The sequence below is a fragment of the Ursus americanus genome, chromosome 11, assembly GCF_024610735.1.
Source record: "Ursus americanus isolate L20-20 chromosome 11, mUrsAme1.1.p, whole genome shotgun sequence".
Taxonomy (NCBI): Eukaryota; Metazoa; Chordata; class Mammalia; order Carnivora; family Ursidae; genus Ursus; species Ursus americanus.
Genome location: NC_142137.1, coordinates 41,966,317 through 41,985,681, shown reverse-complemented (window position 1 = coordinate 41,985,681; position 19,365 = coordinate 41,966,317). Strand labels below are relative to the sequence as shown.

The window sequence follows — 19,365 nt, the reverse complement described above, 5'->3', positions numbered from 1 at the left end:
CTCAGTTTTCATAGCACTGTATTTATGTCTGATACTTCAAATCTTTGATTGGGTGCCCATGATTTCTTCAAATTCTTGAAGCTGTTTTCCCTTTCAGACAGATTCATATTTATGTCGGCCTATTAGAACCTCTTATCTGCTAATGCTTGTTGCCATTCCACTCTGTATGTGGCCCATCTTCTTCCCTCCCAATAAAAGCCAGACCTATTTACCACCTAGCTAAACCTCCTGAGATCCATGTTAATAGCCTCTGCCAGACTGCACTTTACCATCCATTTGTCCCAAGTCCAGTGGAAATACCTAAGTCGTTCTGCTCTGGTCTTCCTAATGTCAAACAAACTCCAATTCCTGAAGCCTCCATCATAGCACCTTGTTATAAAGAGTCTGTACATTGAGTTCAGTTTAGTGTTATCAAGAAAGCCAAAGTTATCAATGGTTTCTGTAAATTTATTGATTCCAATGACATTCAATATGCACCAAGGGCTGAACTGGATACTTGAGTAGAAATCTACATAAGGCGATTTAATACGTGCCCTCGACTGGGATGGCAGACTCATAAATCAATGGATGATAATGCAGTATGAGAAGTGAAATGACAGCAGTTAGAACATGTGGTACTAGAGCTGAGTTTTGAAGGAGATATGAGAATGAGCTCAGCCAAGGGTTGCTTTGAAAAGAGGGGAGAGGTTGCTGAGAAGAGAAGACACAATGGTCCTCCCCAATAATTGCAAAGCGAATGATTGGATATGTGGTGCATGGCCATGCACCACATATGATTGGCCGTGTGGTGCATTCCAGAATTGCAAGTAGTTCAGATCATTGAGAGGAAAGGGTATTGTGGGAGAAAAGAGGTTGAAGAAATAAGCAGGGGCCGGAGGGAGAGGCTGTTCAGTGCGAGTCCAAACACTGAAGGTGGCCATAGATTGACTGTAAGCGGAAACTATGCTGAGCAATTTTATGTTCTTGGAAAGATCACTCTGATAGAAACATAGAGAATGCACTGGAAGTAAGCCAGACTGAAAGCAGAATGGTCCCAACGAGAAGTGCTAGTGGGCCACGTTAAGGCAGAAGCAGTCGGAATGCACGTGAGGCTGTGACTCTTCCACAAGGTTTTACACAGGTAGGAGGGATAAAGCTCGATGAGAAGCTGAAGGAAACGGAGACTTTAGGTGAGAGATAATAGTTTTTATTCTACAAGTGGTAGCAAAGCAAAGTCATCTAAGAATTCAAGGTATTTTTTTGAGGTTATTAAGTAATAACACATATTTTTATTTGTTGTATTGGATTGCTGTCCCAAATCAAAAAGAAGGCATGCTCTCTCTTTGGAATGAGTTCTGTTGTATATTAGAAATTATAATATATGTTATATATTTTTATATTTTGTTCTAATGTATCATGATGTACACAGAGCAAATAATGTACCCCACTAAAAAATCCTGTTCTGAATAACTCAGCACTCGGTTTCACTGACCACTTTGTTCTTCTGTTCTCCTTTAAGACTGGACTTAAAGTGTCTACATGCTAATGTAAACATGTGCAGTGCAATTCTGACAAGTGTGGCTTTTTTGGCAAAATTGATTTTTGAATATATAATTATTCTAAAGGCTGAAAGTTGTTGTCTGGCTTACCTAGATCTTTGACTGTCCTTACCAACTTTTTAAGATCTCTCTCTAAAACTGGCATCACTTGACAATCATTAGTATGATTCAGAATGAATATTACCCACATCCGGAACCAATTACCGAGGATGCATAATTTATTTTACCTTTTTTAAAAAACATTTTTCATTTTTCATAGATGGATTCAAATTCTAGCCTGAGTAGATATAATTAACAATTATAGTGCGTAGAATGTCCCACTTATTAAAAGATTGACCCAATGTGTTTTCACATAGTGAACATAGCAGCAGCATATTGCAAAAATGCAGGGAAGAGTCCTTCAATGGTGAACTCAGCTTATTATAAGATATAACAAATGAATGTGTATTTAACTGCAGCATTTACCAAAAATAAGCTGTGTCTATTTTAAGCTGCCAGGAAGCTACCTATTCTAGGGTAACTAAATGTTTATTTTGTAGGTAAAACCTAATTTTACTTTTTAAAACATTAACTACCATGTATTCTTAGGTAATTAGGAGATAGTCATGAAATGCAGTCAAAACCACCATTTCCTTGCAGCAACTCTGAAAAATACTATGGAGTTTCCTCAAAAAGTTAAAAATAGAACTACCCCACGATGCAGGAATTGCACTACTAGGTATTTACCCAAAGAATACAGATACACACACACACACACACACACACACACACACACACACACGGACTATTACTCAGCCATAAAAACAAATGAAATCTTGCCACTTGAAACAGCGTGGATGGAGTTAGAGAACATTACACTAAGCGAAATAAGTTAGTCAGATGGGGCGCTGGGGTGGCTCAGTCGGTTATGCGTCTGCCTTCGGCTCAGGTCATGATCTCAGGAGCCCAGGATCAAGCCAGTGTTCTACTCCCTGCTCAGCAGGAGCCTGCTTCTCCCTCTGCCCCTCCCCCCACTCGTGTTCTCTCTCTCTCTCTCTTTCTCAAATAAATAAAAATATTTTAAAAAAATTAAGTCAGTCAGAGAAAGACAAATACCATATGATTTCACTCATATGTGGAATTTGAGAAACAAAAGAAACGAGCAAAGGGAATACAAAGAGAGAGAGGCAAACCAAGAAACAGACTCTTAACTATAGAGAACAAACTGATGGTCTCCAGAAAGGGGAGGGGATGGGTGAAATAGGTGATGGGGCTTAAGGAGGGCTCTTGTGATGAGCACTGGGGATTGTATGGAAGTGTCGAAGCACTAAATTGTCTACCTGAAACTAATATTACACTGTATGTCATCTAACTTTAATTTAAGTAAAAACTTTAAAAACGCCATTTCTTCCACAGTTGTTTAAGTAAAGAAATTGTCTGATGCTCAGTGATAGTTTAAACGGAAACACAGATTAACATTTATATGTGTATCTGTATTAGTTGGAGTTCAAACACTGTATGTTAGAGTTACTCCCTACGTCAGTTGTTCACTTATACACAACGTGTAACATCAGGACTTGCACCCTCGTCCATTTGCAGAATATCCTATTTCATCTCAGCAGTTTAAAGAGATCAGATAGTTGCACCTGATATGTCTAACTGCTGCCATGACATAGAACTTTTTTGAACTCCAGATAAAAATGCTTTGAAATTTAAACAAAGATGGAAATCATCTTTTTTGCCCTATTTTGCCATCTTTTTATCTTTATCTACAAGCTATCTGATCCCAGTAAAATCTTTTCATTTGTTCTACAGAACCATAGTAGGTAGATGTTTTTTTTCTAACAGAAAATGAGAGGAGTCTTAACGTTCTATTAAATTTTTTCTCCAGCCCTTTATTTTTTAAATTTTATTTAAAATCAGTTAATTAACATATAGTGTATTATTAGTTTCAGAGGTAGAGTTTAGTGATTCATCAGTTGCATAGAACACCCAGTGCTCATTACATCACGTGCTCTCCTTAATGTCCATCACTCTGTTACCCCATCCTTCCAGCCCCTCCCCTCCAGCAACCCTCAGTTTGTTTCCTATGGTTAAGAGTCTCTTACAGTTTGTCTCCCTCTCTGATTTCGTCGTCTTTTATTTTTCCCAACGTTCCCCTTTGTTCATCTGTGTTGTTTCTTAAATTCTACATATGAGTGAAATCATATGATAATTATCTTTCTCTGATTGACTTATTTCACTTAGCATAATACCCTCTAGTTCCATCTATGTCATTGCACATGGTAAGATTTCAATTTTTTGATGACCGAGTAATATTCCATTATACATGCACGCACACGCACGCACACACACACACACACACACCACATCTCCTCGATCCATTCATCTGTCAGTGGACATTGGGCTCTTTCCATAGTTTGGCTATTATGGACATTGGTGCTATAAACATTGGAGTGCACATGCCCCTTCGAATTACTGTGTGTGTATCATTTGTATAAATACCTAGTAGTGCAGTTATCTCCAGCCCTTTAGATGACTACAGCCCCAGCTAATAACTTGATTGTGACCTTATGAGAAATCCTGGGCCAGAACCATCAGGCTAAGCCACTCCCAAAGTTCTAACCCACAAAAACTGTGCTGTATTAAATGTTTCTTGTTTTGAGCCACAGTTCTAGGGTAATTTATTTTGCAGGAGGAGATAACTGATAGAAGCGCCCACATAGCTGAAAATTTCCCTTCAGGTTTCTCCTTAAAGGGCACTTTATCACACGGGTCTATCTTGACCACTGCATGTAAAATAGACGTGTTCAATCCTATTACTCCTTATTTCCTTTATCCTTCTTTAGTTTTCTTTAGAGCACTTACCTCGTCTTGACATATTGTGTGTATTTTTTTCATTCGTTTCTTTGTATTTCCCACTAGAATGTAAACTTCATGAGAGCAGAGACTTTCACTACTGTGTTCATTACCCTAACCTCAGCACTTAAAATAGTACATGGCATATAATAGGCACTCAATAGATACTTGATGAGTGAATGAATGGGCTAAATTGAAAAAGCATCCCACTTGACTCTCAACTTCTTTTTTTTTTTTAAGATTTTATTTATTTATTTGACAGAGATAGAGACAGCCAGCGAGAGAGGGAACACAAGCAGGGTCAGTGGGAGAGGAAGAAGCAGGTTCCCAGCAGAGAAGCCTGATGTGGGGCTCGATCCCAGAACGCTGGGATCACGCCCTGAGCCGAAGGCAGACGCTTAACGACTGCACCACCCAGGCGCCCCAACTCTCAACTTCTATCCCCACTTCATCCCTCCGTTGCCTACCTCCACCTTTAGAATGACCCCCACTGGCTTTAGAAGACAGAGTAACACTAAGTGAACCAGTCAGAGAAGGTTTTATAGCAGAAGTAGAAAAGCTAGAAACTCTTGGACAGGATGTTGGTATGTTTAGTAACAATGGTCATTCAAGTTTGAAGTGGAGAATATGCATCAGGAGGTAGTGAGAGCACGAGTGGAGGGATAAGCTAAGAGATGTGATAAGATATTAACCCTAGTGTAAAAAGTATAGATTTTGACAATGGGAGGGCTCCACGTAGTTTCGACAAAGTGAAAAGTTAGAGAAGAGTAGTTAATACTCAAAGCGGTGGTTTAAGAAAGTATCACCAGCTTGAAAAATGGTTCTCTTTGCATTCTCCGTGAACAGTTCATGGCCTTTAGACTGAATGGATAGAGTGATGGGTGAATGGGTAAATGGATGGATGGGTGGGTGGATGGATAGATGGGTGCCTGGAGTACATGAAGGAAAAAAACGGGGGCAAGCAAACTAAACCAGAAATATGAACGTAAAGTTGTAAATACCCCCCTAATGATGGAAGTAGTGGGGATGAAAAGAACTGGTCTATAACAAGGGAGGTAGAACATGGTTAAAAATAGAACTTATTAAAGTTAATGCCAGGATTTTGAGCTTTGTTGATTCAGAAACCGATCCTTCCTCTTAAAGAAATAAGAGGGACATGGCTTGTGTGTTTAAGAAGTAAAGAGAAGAAGCACAGGGAATATCATGGTCACCAGAATTATTTTTAAACCTTTATTCTGTGGATCCTGAAAATGTTTGCATTAGGGCCATATGAGCAACGGTGGCTGTGAGATCTTGGGAAGTCTGTTCATAAGAAAAATAACCAAACACTGGAGCTAGGAAATTTCTCCCGAAGCTTTAAGGAGATATTTTAGATACAAAGTGAGAGTGTACAATTGTATAATTCATTATTTGCTATCACTAAGAAGCTGTACAACCTAAAACTAAGACTAGATTCTCACAGATTTTACTTACTAATGGGTTAAAAAACAAACAAAAAAAAAACCATAGTAGGCTATTGTAGGTAATTTTGGTTTCAAGCTTCAACAGTTTTAAGCATGAAACCGAGCAGGCTGTCTACCATATATCTCATATAATCACTTCTTGAGCTAATGGCAAAATCCCCTTTTGTATTTTTTTACAGTCTTGTAACTGAAGGACAATTGTAGGATGAGAAGTCACCCTTTGGCCTCCCAAATAACTAAAAATGACTATATACCAATGTCTAATCAAATGAAAGTATAGTAAAGTGAAATCATTTTTAGTTTTTTAACATAAGGAAATCATATTTTCATCATCGAGTGAAGATTCATGATGCCAGTATATTGATCTTTTTAAATTTTTTTTTATTATATTATGTTAGTCACCATACAGTACATCCCTGGTTTTTTATGTAAAGTTCGATGATTCATTATTTGCATATAACACCCAGTGCACCATGCAATACGTGCCCTCCTTACTACCCATCACCAGCCTATCCCATTCCCCCACCCCCCTCCCCTCTGATTTTAGCTTAATTATAGAAATGTTTTAAAACTTTAATTAAAGGGAATGGGGAAATATGAAATATGGGCAGAGTGAATACAGCTATTTAGGTGGCCTTGGGATATTTTAAAGTGCTAGAGTGCTAAGCTCAAACAATATTTAGATCCAGCTAGAGTTAAGTACCCTTCGGTAATTAGACAACCACAGGATGGAAAAGCACGGGCCCATTTCATGTAATCAGTCAAATCACTTCTAATTTGATTTCTCATTCCTTATTTTCTGTCCTTTAGTTAATTCGTATTGATAAATAAGAAAGTAGCAGGGAAAAAAACAGGCTTTAAAAAAGTAGAAGTGTGTGGTTGGACAACAGCCTGCTCACACAGATTGATCAATGAAGAGAAAATAATTTCTTTAAAAAAGTGAATTTTATAATTTTTAGTTTAGAGTTTCATCTCAAATTCAGTGAGATCTTTTCCCAAGACCAGATTGCACCTTTTCTTCTTTTAATCCTTTCCAGCATCGTCCGTTTGCTTTGCTCCTAATAGACGTGGAGAGACAAGCTGTCTTGGACAAAGTTCCTTAATTTGGAATGTACAACCTATGTCAATGTAACAGAATTAGTTAAGACTATTTACTAGGTTTTCTGGATTTTTCTAGAGATATGGGATAATGGATGAAGGATTTATTTTTAAGGATTACGTTAAATGATTAACAAGTATGAGTAATTATCATTATTGCCCAGTAGGGCAAGAATACGATGTTAGACTTGTTTGGGGAGTGTGCATGTGTACCCTTGTCTGCCTAAGAGTATGTGTGCACAGGATATGCAGCTGTGAGATACAAATATGGATTCTAAGTTGAACATAAACAGAAAAAAAGATTAGATTTGCTTAACACAGCATATGTCAGCTATGATTCCTCTTTCTCTGCAAGGGCTATGCTTATGTATTTCCTGTATTTTATTTTATTTTACTTTTTTAAAGATTTATGTATTTATTTTTAGAGAGATAGAGAAAGAGGAAGAGAGTCAGCATGAGCAGAGGGAGAGGAAGAGGGAGAGAATCTTTCAAGCAGACTCCCCGCCCAGCATGGAGCCTGATGTGGGGCTCAATCCCACAATCCAAGAGTTGGAAGCCCGACCAACTGAGCCACCTGGGCACCCCTATTTCATTTAAAATTGACAAGCACCTGCTCCATGGACCCCTCAGAGAGTGTGTATCTTGTCAATAGCATTCCTGGGAGCTTAGAGACCCAACTTGGCAGAAGTATAGAGAATGATGGACTAGACATGATTTCAGATAACACAGGCTTCTGCCTGAGTTGCTTGCCCAAATCTAGATTTCTGACATTAATACAATTTCTGTCCTATTTCTAAAGGAAAGGAGATAGATAGCAAAGTACCAAGTTCTTAGCAATATTTCAATGGAAAATGGGAACTTGAGATAGTAGGAAGTAAAGAAAACCTTTATAAAGCTTCTTTCTTTTAATCTATGAAGGTCTTCTGTGTAGATATAAAAGAGTTTATATTAAGTTAGAATTTTAGACCAGATTCTAAACCGATATAAAATTTTATTTTTAATTATCATAAATGTAAATTCAGTTTTTCTCTCTCTGTCTCTCTTTTGGTATGTCCGTCTGTCTCTCTCCTCTCTGTGTCTCTCTCCCTCCTCTTTCTCTTTATAGAAGTTCATTAAAGAAAAGATTCTATTCCTGCTGGAGAGTCATTCAGTGACTGTTGTCCTTATATAGAATGAGCATATTTGCCTAGAGACAGCCCTACATACAGCTTATTTCTATTCAATTTATATAAGCGACCACAATGCATTTTTTCTTGATTTTCAGGGATTTTAAATTCACTAAAAACATATAAAATATATTAGTAATGTCAACTTTCTCAGGTGTACATTACCTAAGAAAAATTTGCCTGAAGAATATACTACAAAGAAAGAATATTGATTTCAAAACAAAACAACAACAAAAAAAACAACGATGAGTGGTTAGGCAGACCTTTATTTTAAAGTTGCATTATGTTTCCTTTCCCTTCCTCTGTAAAATAACAGGTATTGTAGAGAAGTTTTAAGACCTTTAAGAAAGGTATTAGAAGGTTTAGGTTTGAGCTTTAATAGGGCAAATGCCATCTGTTTCTACAATTTGTAACATTTTATTATTAACAACGCTAGAAGAAGGAAGCAGTCTATTTCAGTGGCGAGGACAGATTTCTGTCCATCTGTGCCCGCGTTGCCGCATGCCACTTGCGCTTTCGATCTGCGTAGCTCTGAGCCAATGTTGATGCCAGGGCGAGGTCAAGAGGTGGAGAAGCCTGTCAGCACAGTCTGTCTCTAATGGGATGACAGCCCCACACTGGTGTTTCGAGCCCCACCCTGAGGCACTCATTCTGTTGGGCCTCAGAGCGGGGCCTGCCGTACTATCATCTCAAAGGAAAATGTTAACTTTAAACATTTAAAAATATCAGACAAAGAACTTAATCTTTTACGTGTCTCTCGTTAATGTCAGATCTCTTATTAAGGCGGGCTCATTTCTCAACATTAAAAAATGCATAGAGTTCTGTGGTGATTTTTCTTACTTTTTTCCAGTTTCTTAGTACCTACATTGAGTTGGGGGGGAATGGGAATGGGAATCCACGTGAAATTCTATTTTGTTGCAAGATAGCTGGGAAAAAAGCATGCAGTGGGTTAAGACTGACTTTCGAGACTTTGAAATGTTGCATGTTAATATTAAATACCTCTTCTTCTTCTTCTTCTTTTTTTTTTTTTTTTGAGAATCTTCGTATGTAGGATCTCTAAATGTGTGCTTTTTTTTTTTTTTTCTTTTTCCAAAAAGTGCCTATCAGATTGTCGTGGAGGAGTTGCACCCACACCGAACCAAGAGAGAAGCTGGAGCAATGGAATGCTACCAGGTCCCTGTTACATACCAAAATGCCCTGAGCGGGGGTGCGCCATACTACTTTGCTGCAGAACTGCCCCCAGGGAATCTTCCGGAACCTGCCCCATTCACAGTGGGTGACAATAGGACCTATCAGGGCTTTTGGAACCCTCCTTTGGCTCCACGCAAAGGATACAACATCTATTTCCAGGCAATGAGCAGTGTGGAGAAGGTGAGCTTCCTCCAAAATTTGCTTTTTCCCTGCTCTGAGGAAAAGCTGCAGTTGAATTTTATAAATACTCAGTAGCATTTGTCAGGGGAAAACAAAAAGAAAGAAAGAAGAGGGAAAAAACACACCCGTGTGTAGGGGGTGTTGTTTCTGTTCCCAACAGTGTGCACAGTTTTGGGCGGACTGTCGGGCTGAGGCTCCGCGCCCGTTCCATTGCACGGGATTCCTGTTTCCAAATAACTGCTTCTCCTCGAGCCTTCTTCAGGGAAGCCCCCAAGAACAATTGTGAGCAAAGTGATTTGAAAAGGTGGGTGTGCTGCTGCTGGGACTCCAGCCCCAGTAAATACCGGGCATTGTTCTGTCTTCTTCGCTCAGTGGTGGCACGCTTCAGAAGATTAAATTTACTGCAGGATAAACAGAATGCGTGTTCCCCAGCAGGCTAATAAACCCTTATAAACTTTTCAGAGGGTACAAGCCAAATAGTAAATAACAAGTAACAATCCTCTGATTACAAAGTAATCGAGTGCCTGTGGTATATCTGACATAACCTGAGCAGAAGGCTGCCTGGAGATGGCGGGATGCTGAGCCATTAGAGAAGTCTGTTTTCCATTTCCCCACTTGCCCCTCCTTTTCCCATTTTTGACACAGTTGTTTTTGAGCACTGCTGCTGATCCCAAATGAATATTGAAGAGGAAGAGACAACAGGAAGATAGAAACTACCGGTGGTTCCATATGGGGGGAAATAACCTGGCCTTTCATGCCTCATGCTGTTCTCTTTGATTTTCTTTCCTAAAACTTATTTAATTTTTTTTTTCAGAGAGGGATAGGAAAAAGAAAGTCAAGAATAGAAAACTCCCACAATTTAAATCCAGTAGAAGACTGACATTTTGGGGTACTTGTAGCTATATAGGAAATTTCTGGGTTTGGGTAATTGAGTCCCTGAGGGGGGTTCCTGGGAGATGTTGTGAAATAGGTGATATCCAGTTGCAATAGTCATACCTTGAAATAGTTAAGTTGAAAGACATAATTCTGCAGGGGTCATGAGAACTTAGGGGTATTGACTGGCCACTGTCTAATGAAAACTCTGTCCTTCTGCTTACCTATATTCATTTGCCAGTATATGGCAAAGAAAAATGTCACAGCATCTTCTAGGACGTACTCCAAAGCCACGGGCTGCCCATGGTTGAAAACATTATTCTCGTCTCCTTTCTAGTTTATTTGTACATAAGTGGGAGCCTTTAGAGGCAAGTTGGCTGCCCGCTTCCCACATGCCCATCTTTCCACATCACCGGTACAACGGGGCTGCTCAAAAAAGAAGACCATGGAAGTAGCATAGCGGTAGAAAACAGCTCTGCATTTGGGTATTCATCTTTAGACATGTGAGCGATTCCAAATTAACTTTCGTTCCTGGGTCTGTGGTGTAAGAGGAGTGTTAATGAATGTCTGTTACTTATAAAGGATTATCTCTGGCACTCTTTAAGAGCCTTGATATGAATGTTCTCTTCTAATTGTTAATATATCTACCTGTGGTTTAATCAAAGCACAGAGTAGCAACAATTTATCTCAAGGTTATCTTGGCAAATATTTTCAGAATGGATGTGGTTCCTACCAGCAGAGGCTGGAAATCCTGATAGAATTAACAGCAATTGCTTTTAGCGAATCAGAATCCCTTTGGGCCTTTGTGGGAATGTGAAACAATCTCTTAGAGCGGACTGTAAAGGCCTCAAGTCACAATTAAATAATAGAACGCAAAGTTTTATTTTTAACTACTAATTCTCCCTCAGTGCTTTGTTTTGTATAATTAAGAGAAAATGATAAACTCTTGGCTCGTCAATATATAGAACCACTCAAGATGGAGTTACAAACACATCCTAAAAACAGATAGCCTTTGTTATGTTCACTGACTTTACCATCTTTTCCAACCTCTTGTATGTTCAAAGCTATGAACTGAAGGAACTAAGTCCTGGAGGTGTGTGGTGTGGGCCTAGAAGTGCATTTCCCCATGTAGTGCCACACCACAACATTAAAAAAAAAAAAAAAAAAGGAAAAGAAAAGAAAACAAAAAAGAGCCTGAATAATCTTGGTCCTTTCCCATTTCAACTTCTCCTTCCTCGATTCCATCTGTCTAGCAAGAATAGGAAAACAGTCCCAATGAGAAATATTTAACCCCTAACAGCAAAATTTTAAAAAGGAAAAAAAGTGAACAGATAAATCCTACTGTAACTGTGATGCGACTTTTGGATGATTTCTCTCTACCATCCTTTTGCTGGGTAGTCGTGCTGGGATCCACGTGAGAGCGTGGGATGTGCAGCTTTGGTCTGAGTCTAAGAGCTGTGTGGTGAAAATGAAGTTGGTGTCTGGGTCTGATTTGTATAAGCTTTGCAAACACATTTTTCTTTCTAATTGTTTAGAAAGTACGATAAATGCAAATCCAGTGCTTTTGCTCTTTGTCCCAGACAAGATAGCCTGTTTCACTATGAGATGAAAACAGACACCTGAATTTTTAGAAAATACTGAAACGTTTTTAAAAGTTCTCACTTCAGATTTTTAAAAGATCTCTCTGAGGATACATTTTAAAAATAAAAAAGTTTCCTTGATATTGCAATTCTGCTCTTCATAAACCTAATTTATAACCCGGGATTATGAAATAGGAAACATTGTCTATACACTGACTGTTCTCTTTCATGTTTCACTCCATCAGGAAACTAAAACCCAGTGTGTACGAATTGCTACAAAAGGTAAGAGGTTTGCTTTTTTTTTTTTTTCCTTGAGATTCCATTCGCCTGCTTTCTAAAATGAAAGAGCTTTGTTCCCTGCTTCAGGGCTAATTAAATGTGGCACCTCTATTACAGAGTATTTGTAGTAGGGCCCAGTTAAACTGCCAGCCAACTTCTCTGACTCACTTGGGTGTCTTTAATAATGGGGTGCTACTTTCCTTCCTCTAGTAGTTGACCGGAGGAATCCTGTTATGAGGATAGGAAGGATTTAGAAAACCTTAGAAGGGCTTATTTCTGCCATTTAGTGTCTGAACGGTCTTATGCTGCTGATCAACCAATATATTAGGAAAAGCTCAGCAATATCAGCTCAAAATAGCAAGCTGCTTGTTTAAAAACCTCAGTTACTTTCTGTGGTAGACAATCAGACATAAATAGGAACTGAGCTAGTCTGTGCATATGTAAGAGCAGAGATGTGGCGACTGCTCCTTATCTTCCCGAGTCATGCAATTCAGTTGAAGCTATTTTACCTTTTTTTTTAAATTGTTTTAATCCAGTTGATGCCAAGAAATTAGATCTGTGATGGCTGATGACCAGGGTAATCCTGCTGACATTGCATATTATAGCTTATTTGCCTAGTTTCTTTAGGGGGAAACGTTTTCATCTTTGAATGAGTATTTGGAGTTCAGGTGTGAGAAAGTTTCCTGCATTCACTATGTTTATAATCCTTCATTTGAGAGTTCTTTGTGCCAACAAGAGAGAGAGCTATTTGGTGTATTCTAGCAAAAGAAACAGGAAAAAGCTGTCCCCATGCAGACGTGGGACTCCGCAGAGGGTTGGTGCTCTGGGTAGTTTCTGCCAAAATTAGTATTAAACCCACATTCATGAGCAGGAGTTGATTCATTTGGGGTAGAAATGAATGGCCATATTCTGTTTGTGCTGGCATCTTTCCTTTCATCATTTTTCTCCATTTAATCATCAATCTGCTCAATTAAGCATTTGTGTTTTACTCATGATTTGTAAAGGCAATAAAGAAAGACTTTTCCCTGGACTCATGAGGAGTAATAAAAAAGCTTCGCAGAAGAGGAAAAAAAATCCACCTTTTTTCAATTCAAATACTAAGATTGATCATTAAGGCAATCCTTAATGAAGGGTAAGAGAAAATATATACAGATATGTCTGATGTATAGGCATTTATTTTATTTTAAAAGCTTAGCTTCTAGATCAAAAAATTAGAGTTGAAATTTTTAGAAGATAATGGCAGAAGGCATTTAGATATATATCACCTATGCTTTTCCAGATTTAAAATAGAGCCAGAAATACAGAATGGTCTTACATCGTCCTCCAAGAAGTTCTTTAGATATGGTCATTCTGTTTCTATAGCTGAGAAAAGAAAGCTATACATGATTCTAAAATTTTAAATTTTCTTATTTGATTATTCAATTATTTGCATGTACACAAGCTATTTAAATGGCATTTTGTCCCTATCGCAATACATATAAAATTATAATGACAAATATCATATGATATTTAGACTGTAGGAGAGGCGAGATTATGGAAATTGAACTTACCATGTGGCATACAATATCTGCCAGAATCCAAGAGGTAGTAAGAAAGAGTTCATCTGTGGTAGTTGCTGCTTTGTCTAGTAATCTATCCCTGCTTTTCTTCTGAGTCTCAGGTTGACAGTGTGGCTTCATGAGTAAGAGAAAAAGACTGTGGTCCTGGACTATCTGGGTTCAAATCCTGACTTTGCCCCTTACTGTTCTTTAGGGTTGGCAAATTATGTACCCATCATCCTCAAAATAAGAATATTAGAATACCTTTCTCTTACTATTGAGGATTAAAATATAGTGCAATGCTTCAATATAGTGCAGTGCTTCAATAATGCCTAGTATATTGTGACTGTTACATTAAAGTTAATTGCTATTTTATCATCATCATAATTATTACAATCATTGTGTGCCTTACTTCAGAAGGACATACTGTAGTCGGCCCTTGTCTGTGGAGGATACATTCCAAGACCCCCAGTGGGTGCTTGAAACCACAAATAGTACAAATCCTGTGTAGACTCTAGTTTTTCCTGTGCATACTTATGATAAAGTTTAATTTATAAAATAGGCATAGTAAGAGATTACCAACAATATCATAATAAAATAGAATAATTATAACAATATACTATAATAAACATTATGTGACTGTGACCCCTCTCTCTTTTTCTCAAAATATCTTATTTTACTATACTCACCCTTCTTATTCTTGTGATGATGTGGCTTGACGAAGCCTACTAGATGAATTGAGGTGAATGATAGTAGGCTGCTACTGACCTTCTGGCAATAAGTCAGAAAGTGGATCATGTTTCTGGACCACAGTTAACCATGGGTAACTGACACCATGGAAATCAAAGCTGGATAAGGGAGAACTACTGTAATTTGTGTTGTGTCGTTAGGAAAGAAATATGTATAGAAACAAAACTGAATTTTTGTGATAGCGATTACTTGGGAAAAAAAGTAGGTTTTTAATGTAATTCCTTCTCTGAACATTTAGCATTTTTCCACTTATGAAAAACCACATTTTTTAGTTTAAAATCAATTTATTGCCTGACTACATTTTGAACTAACACCATACAAGTATTAGTCAGCTTGGGAATAAATTTTTTGGTATGAAAATAAAAAAGTTTCTCACAGAACATGTTGAGGACAGACTTAATAGAATGGCGTAACCATATTGACTGAGGAAGAGGCATGAAGGAACCTTCTGGGGAAGGAATGGTTCCGTATGTCGTAGAAATACACACAGGTAAAAACCCATTAAACTATATACTTAAAACATGTGTAGGGGTACCTGGCTGGCTCAGTCGGTAGAACATGTGACTCTTGATCTCAGGGTTGTGAGTTCAAGCCCCGCAGTGGTTGTGGAGCCTACTTTAAAAATAAAAAATGTGTGCACTGTGCTAATTTAGGGCACTGAAAATTCTTATGGGAATGTGAGCGAATGTAAAAGCCAAGAACAATTAGCATACATATTGGAGTAGCAGGATGATTTTGAAAATTTTTTGACATGTGAGAATTGTTCTAAAAAATTTCCACTGTATATTGTTTCCTGCCTTACTGGAACTCATACCTCATGATGACCAACACATAAAGAGGATACAGATATTGGCTTGATTATTTAAAAAAAAAAAGTATGAAGTAAATAATCAAGGTTATAATGTCTAAAATGAAGAGTGATGTGAACACATGTTATGAGACAAGAAAAGAGGTATTCTGGAAGTTGTGTTCATTGCTGTTGAGATCAGTGGTGCTGCCCTCTGACTTCGTGTGTAGGTAAGGAGTCACTGAGAAGCTATGTGTCAGGAATGAAACAGAAGGGCTGATCTAAATTACCATGAAGAACATGAAAGTCATTCTGTTTATAACAGCATATCCCAAACTAGAATTGTTGCAGACATATGAAAAGGAATTTAACCAGCTGTGCTTTTCCAAGAAAAAGCAAAAGGAGAGCAAGTTTCAGGAAAGTTTTTTGTGGTCCATCAAGGAGGAGGGACAACACTGGGAAGTCACTTGTGCGGTACGGTGGGAGCACCATGCCCCTTGCATACTCAGCGTGCTTAGATTCAAGTCTCTCCAACCTCTACTGAAAACAAAGTGTTTTAGGTTGTTCAATGCTGGTTTGCTCTCTACCCTTTGACATATAATTTATAACAGTGTTCCTAATCCATTTATACACACATATACACATGCACACACAATTATTTGCAGATTAGTAGCTAAGATCTGTGCTTTGTTGCCATAAATAATTTATAGTGCAATAACTATTTTTTTTTCTTAAGGAAATTATCTTCATGAGTAACGCCTCTATGATTAGATTTAAACATACCAATTTATGCAAATATTATATAAATTATAACAAAATTTACTCAAAGAATTTTCAAAAAGTACTTCTGGAAATATGGCGTATCCATATTAAACTAACAAGAGGGGCACCCGGTTGGTTCAGTCAGTTAAGCGTCTGCCTTCAGCTCAGGTCATGATCCCAGGGTTGTGGGATCGAACCCTACGTTGGGCTCTCTGGTGAGCGGGGAGCCTGCTTCTCCCTCTCACTCTGCTGCCTGTGCTTGCTCTCTGGCTCTCTCTCTCAAATAAATAAATAAAAATCTATAAATAAATAAATAAATAAAACACAAACAAACAAGAGATGCATTTCAATTGAATTTTTATTTTCTCTAGTTCAATAATATTTAGTATGTTATGTCATTTAAAATTTTCTCCCTGTATAAAAAATCATTTATGGACCCATGTATTTATTCATTTACATAAAATTATTATCCATGTAAAGCAAGTATTGATAAGAAAACCGAATATTATTTCCTTAAAACTAAAAAAGAAAACCAACGGTTTGAGAAATTGAAAGTGTCTTAATCTGTTTATATAAGTAGCTTATATTTTGAAACTATTTTGGCTGTGTCCAATTTCTCCCTCATCTGAATTTCTGGATTTTTGAAAGAAAACTGGTTATTTAAAATTTAATTTTAATGCAAGTTTCTATGTTGTTTGAATCTGTTTATTTTCCCCAAAAAAGTTACATTTCCACTGGTAAAAGCTATCACGTTCGGTAGAACAGAAAAATGTGCAGTATATGTAAATTTATTTTAACATAGCATTAAAGGTAAAAAGGAGGGGTTTGTTTTAAGTTAATAAAATAAGGCTCTGTTTTATATTATGACAAACACTTAAATTCCCAAGTCACGAATGGCTTTTATTCCACATCTCCATTTATAAATAGTTTGCTTTGGCAGACTGTTGTTTGTCTACCCATTAGCTATTCTTTGACTTCTTCCAATTTCATTTGGATATCAGTATTCTAATCATTTAGCAAATATTTATTTAATGCCTATAATTTACCACACAATGTCCTAGGCCCTGGGGATAAAGCAGAGAAATTAAGGGAACAAAGACCTTACTTCCGTAGACCTTCAATTCCAATAGAGGAAACAGACCAGACACAAATAAATATGTGATATGTCAGATGGTGATCCCTTCTTTGGAGAGAAATAAAGCAGTAAGGGGGGATGGGAAATGCTGGGGTGCGAGTCTAGGCCGTAAGTATTTCACATACAGTTATCAGAGAAAGACTCCCTAGTAAGGTCAAGGATACGAGGGAGTAACCCATGTGGGGAAGGATCCCGCAAGGCGGAAGGAACATGTGCAGAGACCTTGAGGAGAATGTGTCCTTAGCTGCTCAAGAAAGATGGGCTCACACCAAGGGGATCAATCAGATCAGTCTAAATCAGCAGTCGTCAAACTTCAACGTTAGTAGAAGCATCTGGAGGGCCTGTTCAGGAGATTACTGGACCTTAACTCCAGACCTTCTGTATCAGTAGGCCTGGGGAGGGGTCCAAGCATGTACATTTCTAACAAGTTTACGCTGATGCTGGGGACCACACTTTGGGGACCACACTTTGAGAACCACTGATCCAAACAAATCCCATGCACCTGGCCAGTGATTGCTTTAGGGTTGTGTATGTACCCCAGTTTTGGTCAAGAACATCTAAGGATATGTCTTCTGTCAGGTATTCTAAGAAATTGGTTCCTTTCTGATTTATAAAAAGAGAGATGGCAAGAACAATCTTCAACCCATCTTTCTTCGGACATTATTTTGTAAAGTTGTGATATTTAGAAAATTGAGAGCCGAACTGGCTAAAAAGAACGGAAAGTCAAGGAAAACAAATAAGCCAACTGCAAGCCCAGGCAGCTCTGAGCTTTTGAATTACCCATTGCTAGAACTCCTTAACCCCAAATATTTATGTTTGAAAAAAACGAAAGTCTTTATGAAAATCACTACTTGTGGGTAATCTGTTCCCTGCAGCAAATAGTGTCTAAGCTGATGTTAGATTTTTATTTTACCTGGGGAATAATATCTTTAAAAATGGTGGTTTGGATCCAATGTGATATGTCAAGGACAAATTATTTCATACAGGGATTGCAAGAAAGCACCTAAAATCTATATACCCTAATCATTACCAATGGCATTTAAAAAATAGGGAATTCCCTGGGCGACTGGGTGGCTCAGTCAAGTGTCCAACTCTTGATTTTGACTCAGGTCATGATCTCAGGGTTGGGAGATCAAGCCCTGGTCGGGCTCCACACTCCGTGAGTAGTCTGCTTGAGATTCTCTCTCTGCCTTTCTCTCTGCCCCTCTCCTTGTGTGCTCTCTCTCTCTCTCTCTCTCTCAAATAAATAAATAAATAAAATCTTTCAAAAAGGAATAGGGAATTCCTTTTAGGTATCGGTCTAGAATACCAGGAACACATACTTACTGGCCTTCAGAGAGAGCTAGAAAGAAGGAACCCGGACAGTTTCACCAGAAGCTATGGAAAAAAGGAAATTCCAAAGGCTAAGGCATGCATATTTGCATTCATCCATTTACTTACTATCAGTTTACTTATTCTTTTGATAAACCTAAAGTGGACGTGTGTTTGTGAAGGATGCCTGTAAGGTGGGTTTAATTCATTTTATTTATCCCTGTCCAGGGAATGATCTAAGTCAGATGGTTATTAACTCAGAATACTGCTTATTTTAAACAATGATGATATGTATCCTTCCCCGATTGCTCAGAAATATCTTTTTTTTTTTTTAAGATTTTATTTATTTATTTGACAGAGAGAGACAGCCAGCGAGAAAGGGAACACAAGCAGGGGGAGTGGGAGAGGAAGAAGCAGGCTCACAGCAGAAGAGCCTGATGTGGGGCTCGATCCCATAACGCCGGGATCACGCCCTGAGCCGAAGGCAGACGCTTAACCGCTGTGCCACCCAGGCGCCCCTGCTCAGAAATATCTTGACTTCATTGCTACTGTGCATTTTAAACATGCATTCCAATATTAAGAAAAATTCAGTTGTCATGAAAGAGTAGGTGTGTGTGGTGTGCATGGAAGATTTTATTCAAAATATATAATAGAATATACAAACATTGGTAATATTTTAATTTACTTTGTTCTTTCTTCCCTCTTTTGCTGTCTATTCCCTAATTACTGGATAAAAAGTAGGATTTTTAAAGCATTTTCATAACCTTAATTTTGTCTCATGCTGCTTTTGTCAAATCTTTCTTTGTGCCCTTTTCTCTTGAGTGTGCAGATGGATCAAAGTGCCTTTTTAAGTGATTAGACATTCAGAAAAAGCAA

The 19,365-nt window shown here is 38.1% G+C and overlaps 1 protein-coding gene across 3 annotated transcripts in view; it reads left to right on the top strand.

The window, feature by feature from the left end:
• PTPRK (protein tyrosine phosphatase receptor type K) overlaps positions 1–19,365 on the top strand; it is a 541,453-nt gene that overhangs the window by 435,360 nt on the left and 86,728 nt on the right. For all 3 annotated transcript variants that reach the window (XM_045805582.2, XM_045805583.2, XM_045805581.2), the window contains exons 12-13: positions 9,201–9,474; positions 12,173–12,209. In XM_045805582.2, the coding sequence (XP_045661538.1) occupies positions 9,201–9,474; positions 12,173–12,209 (311 nt within the window). The remainder of the gene's footprint in view (positions 1–9,200; positions 9,475–12,172; positions 12,210–19,365) is intronic.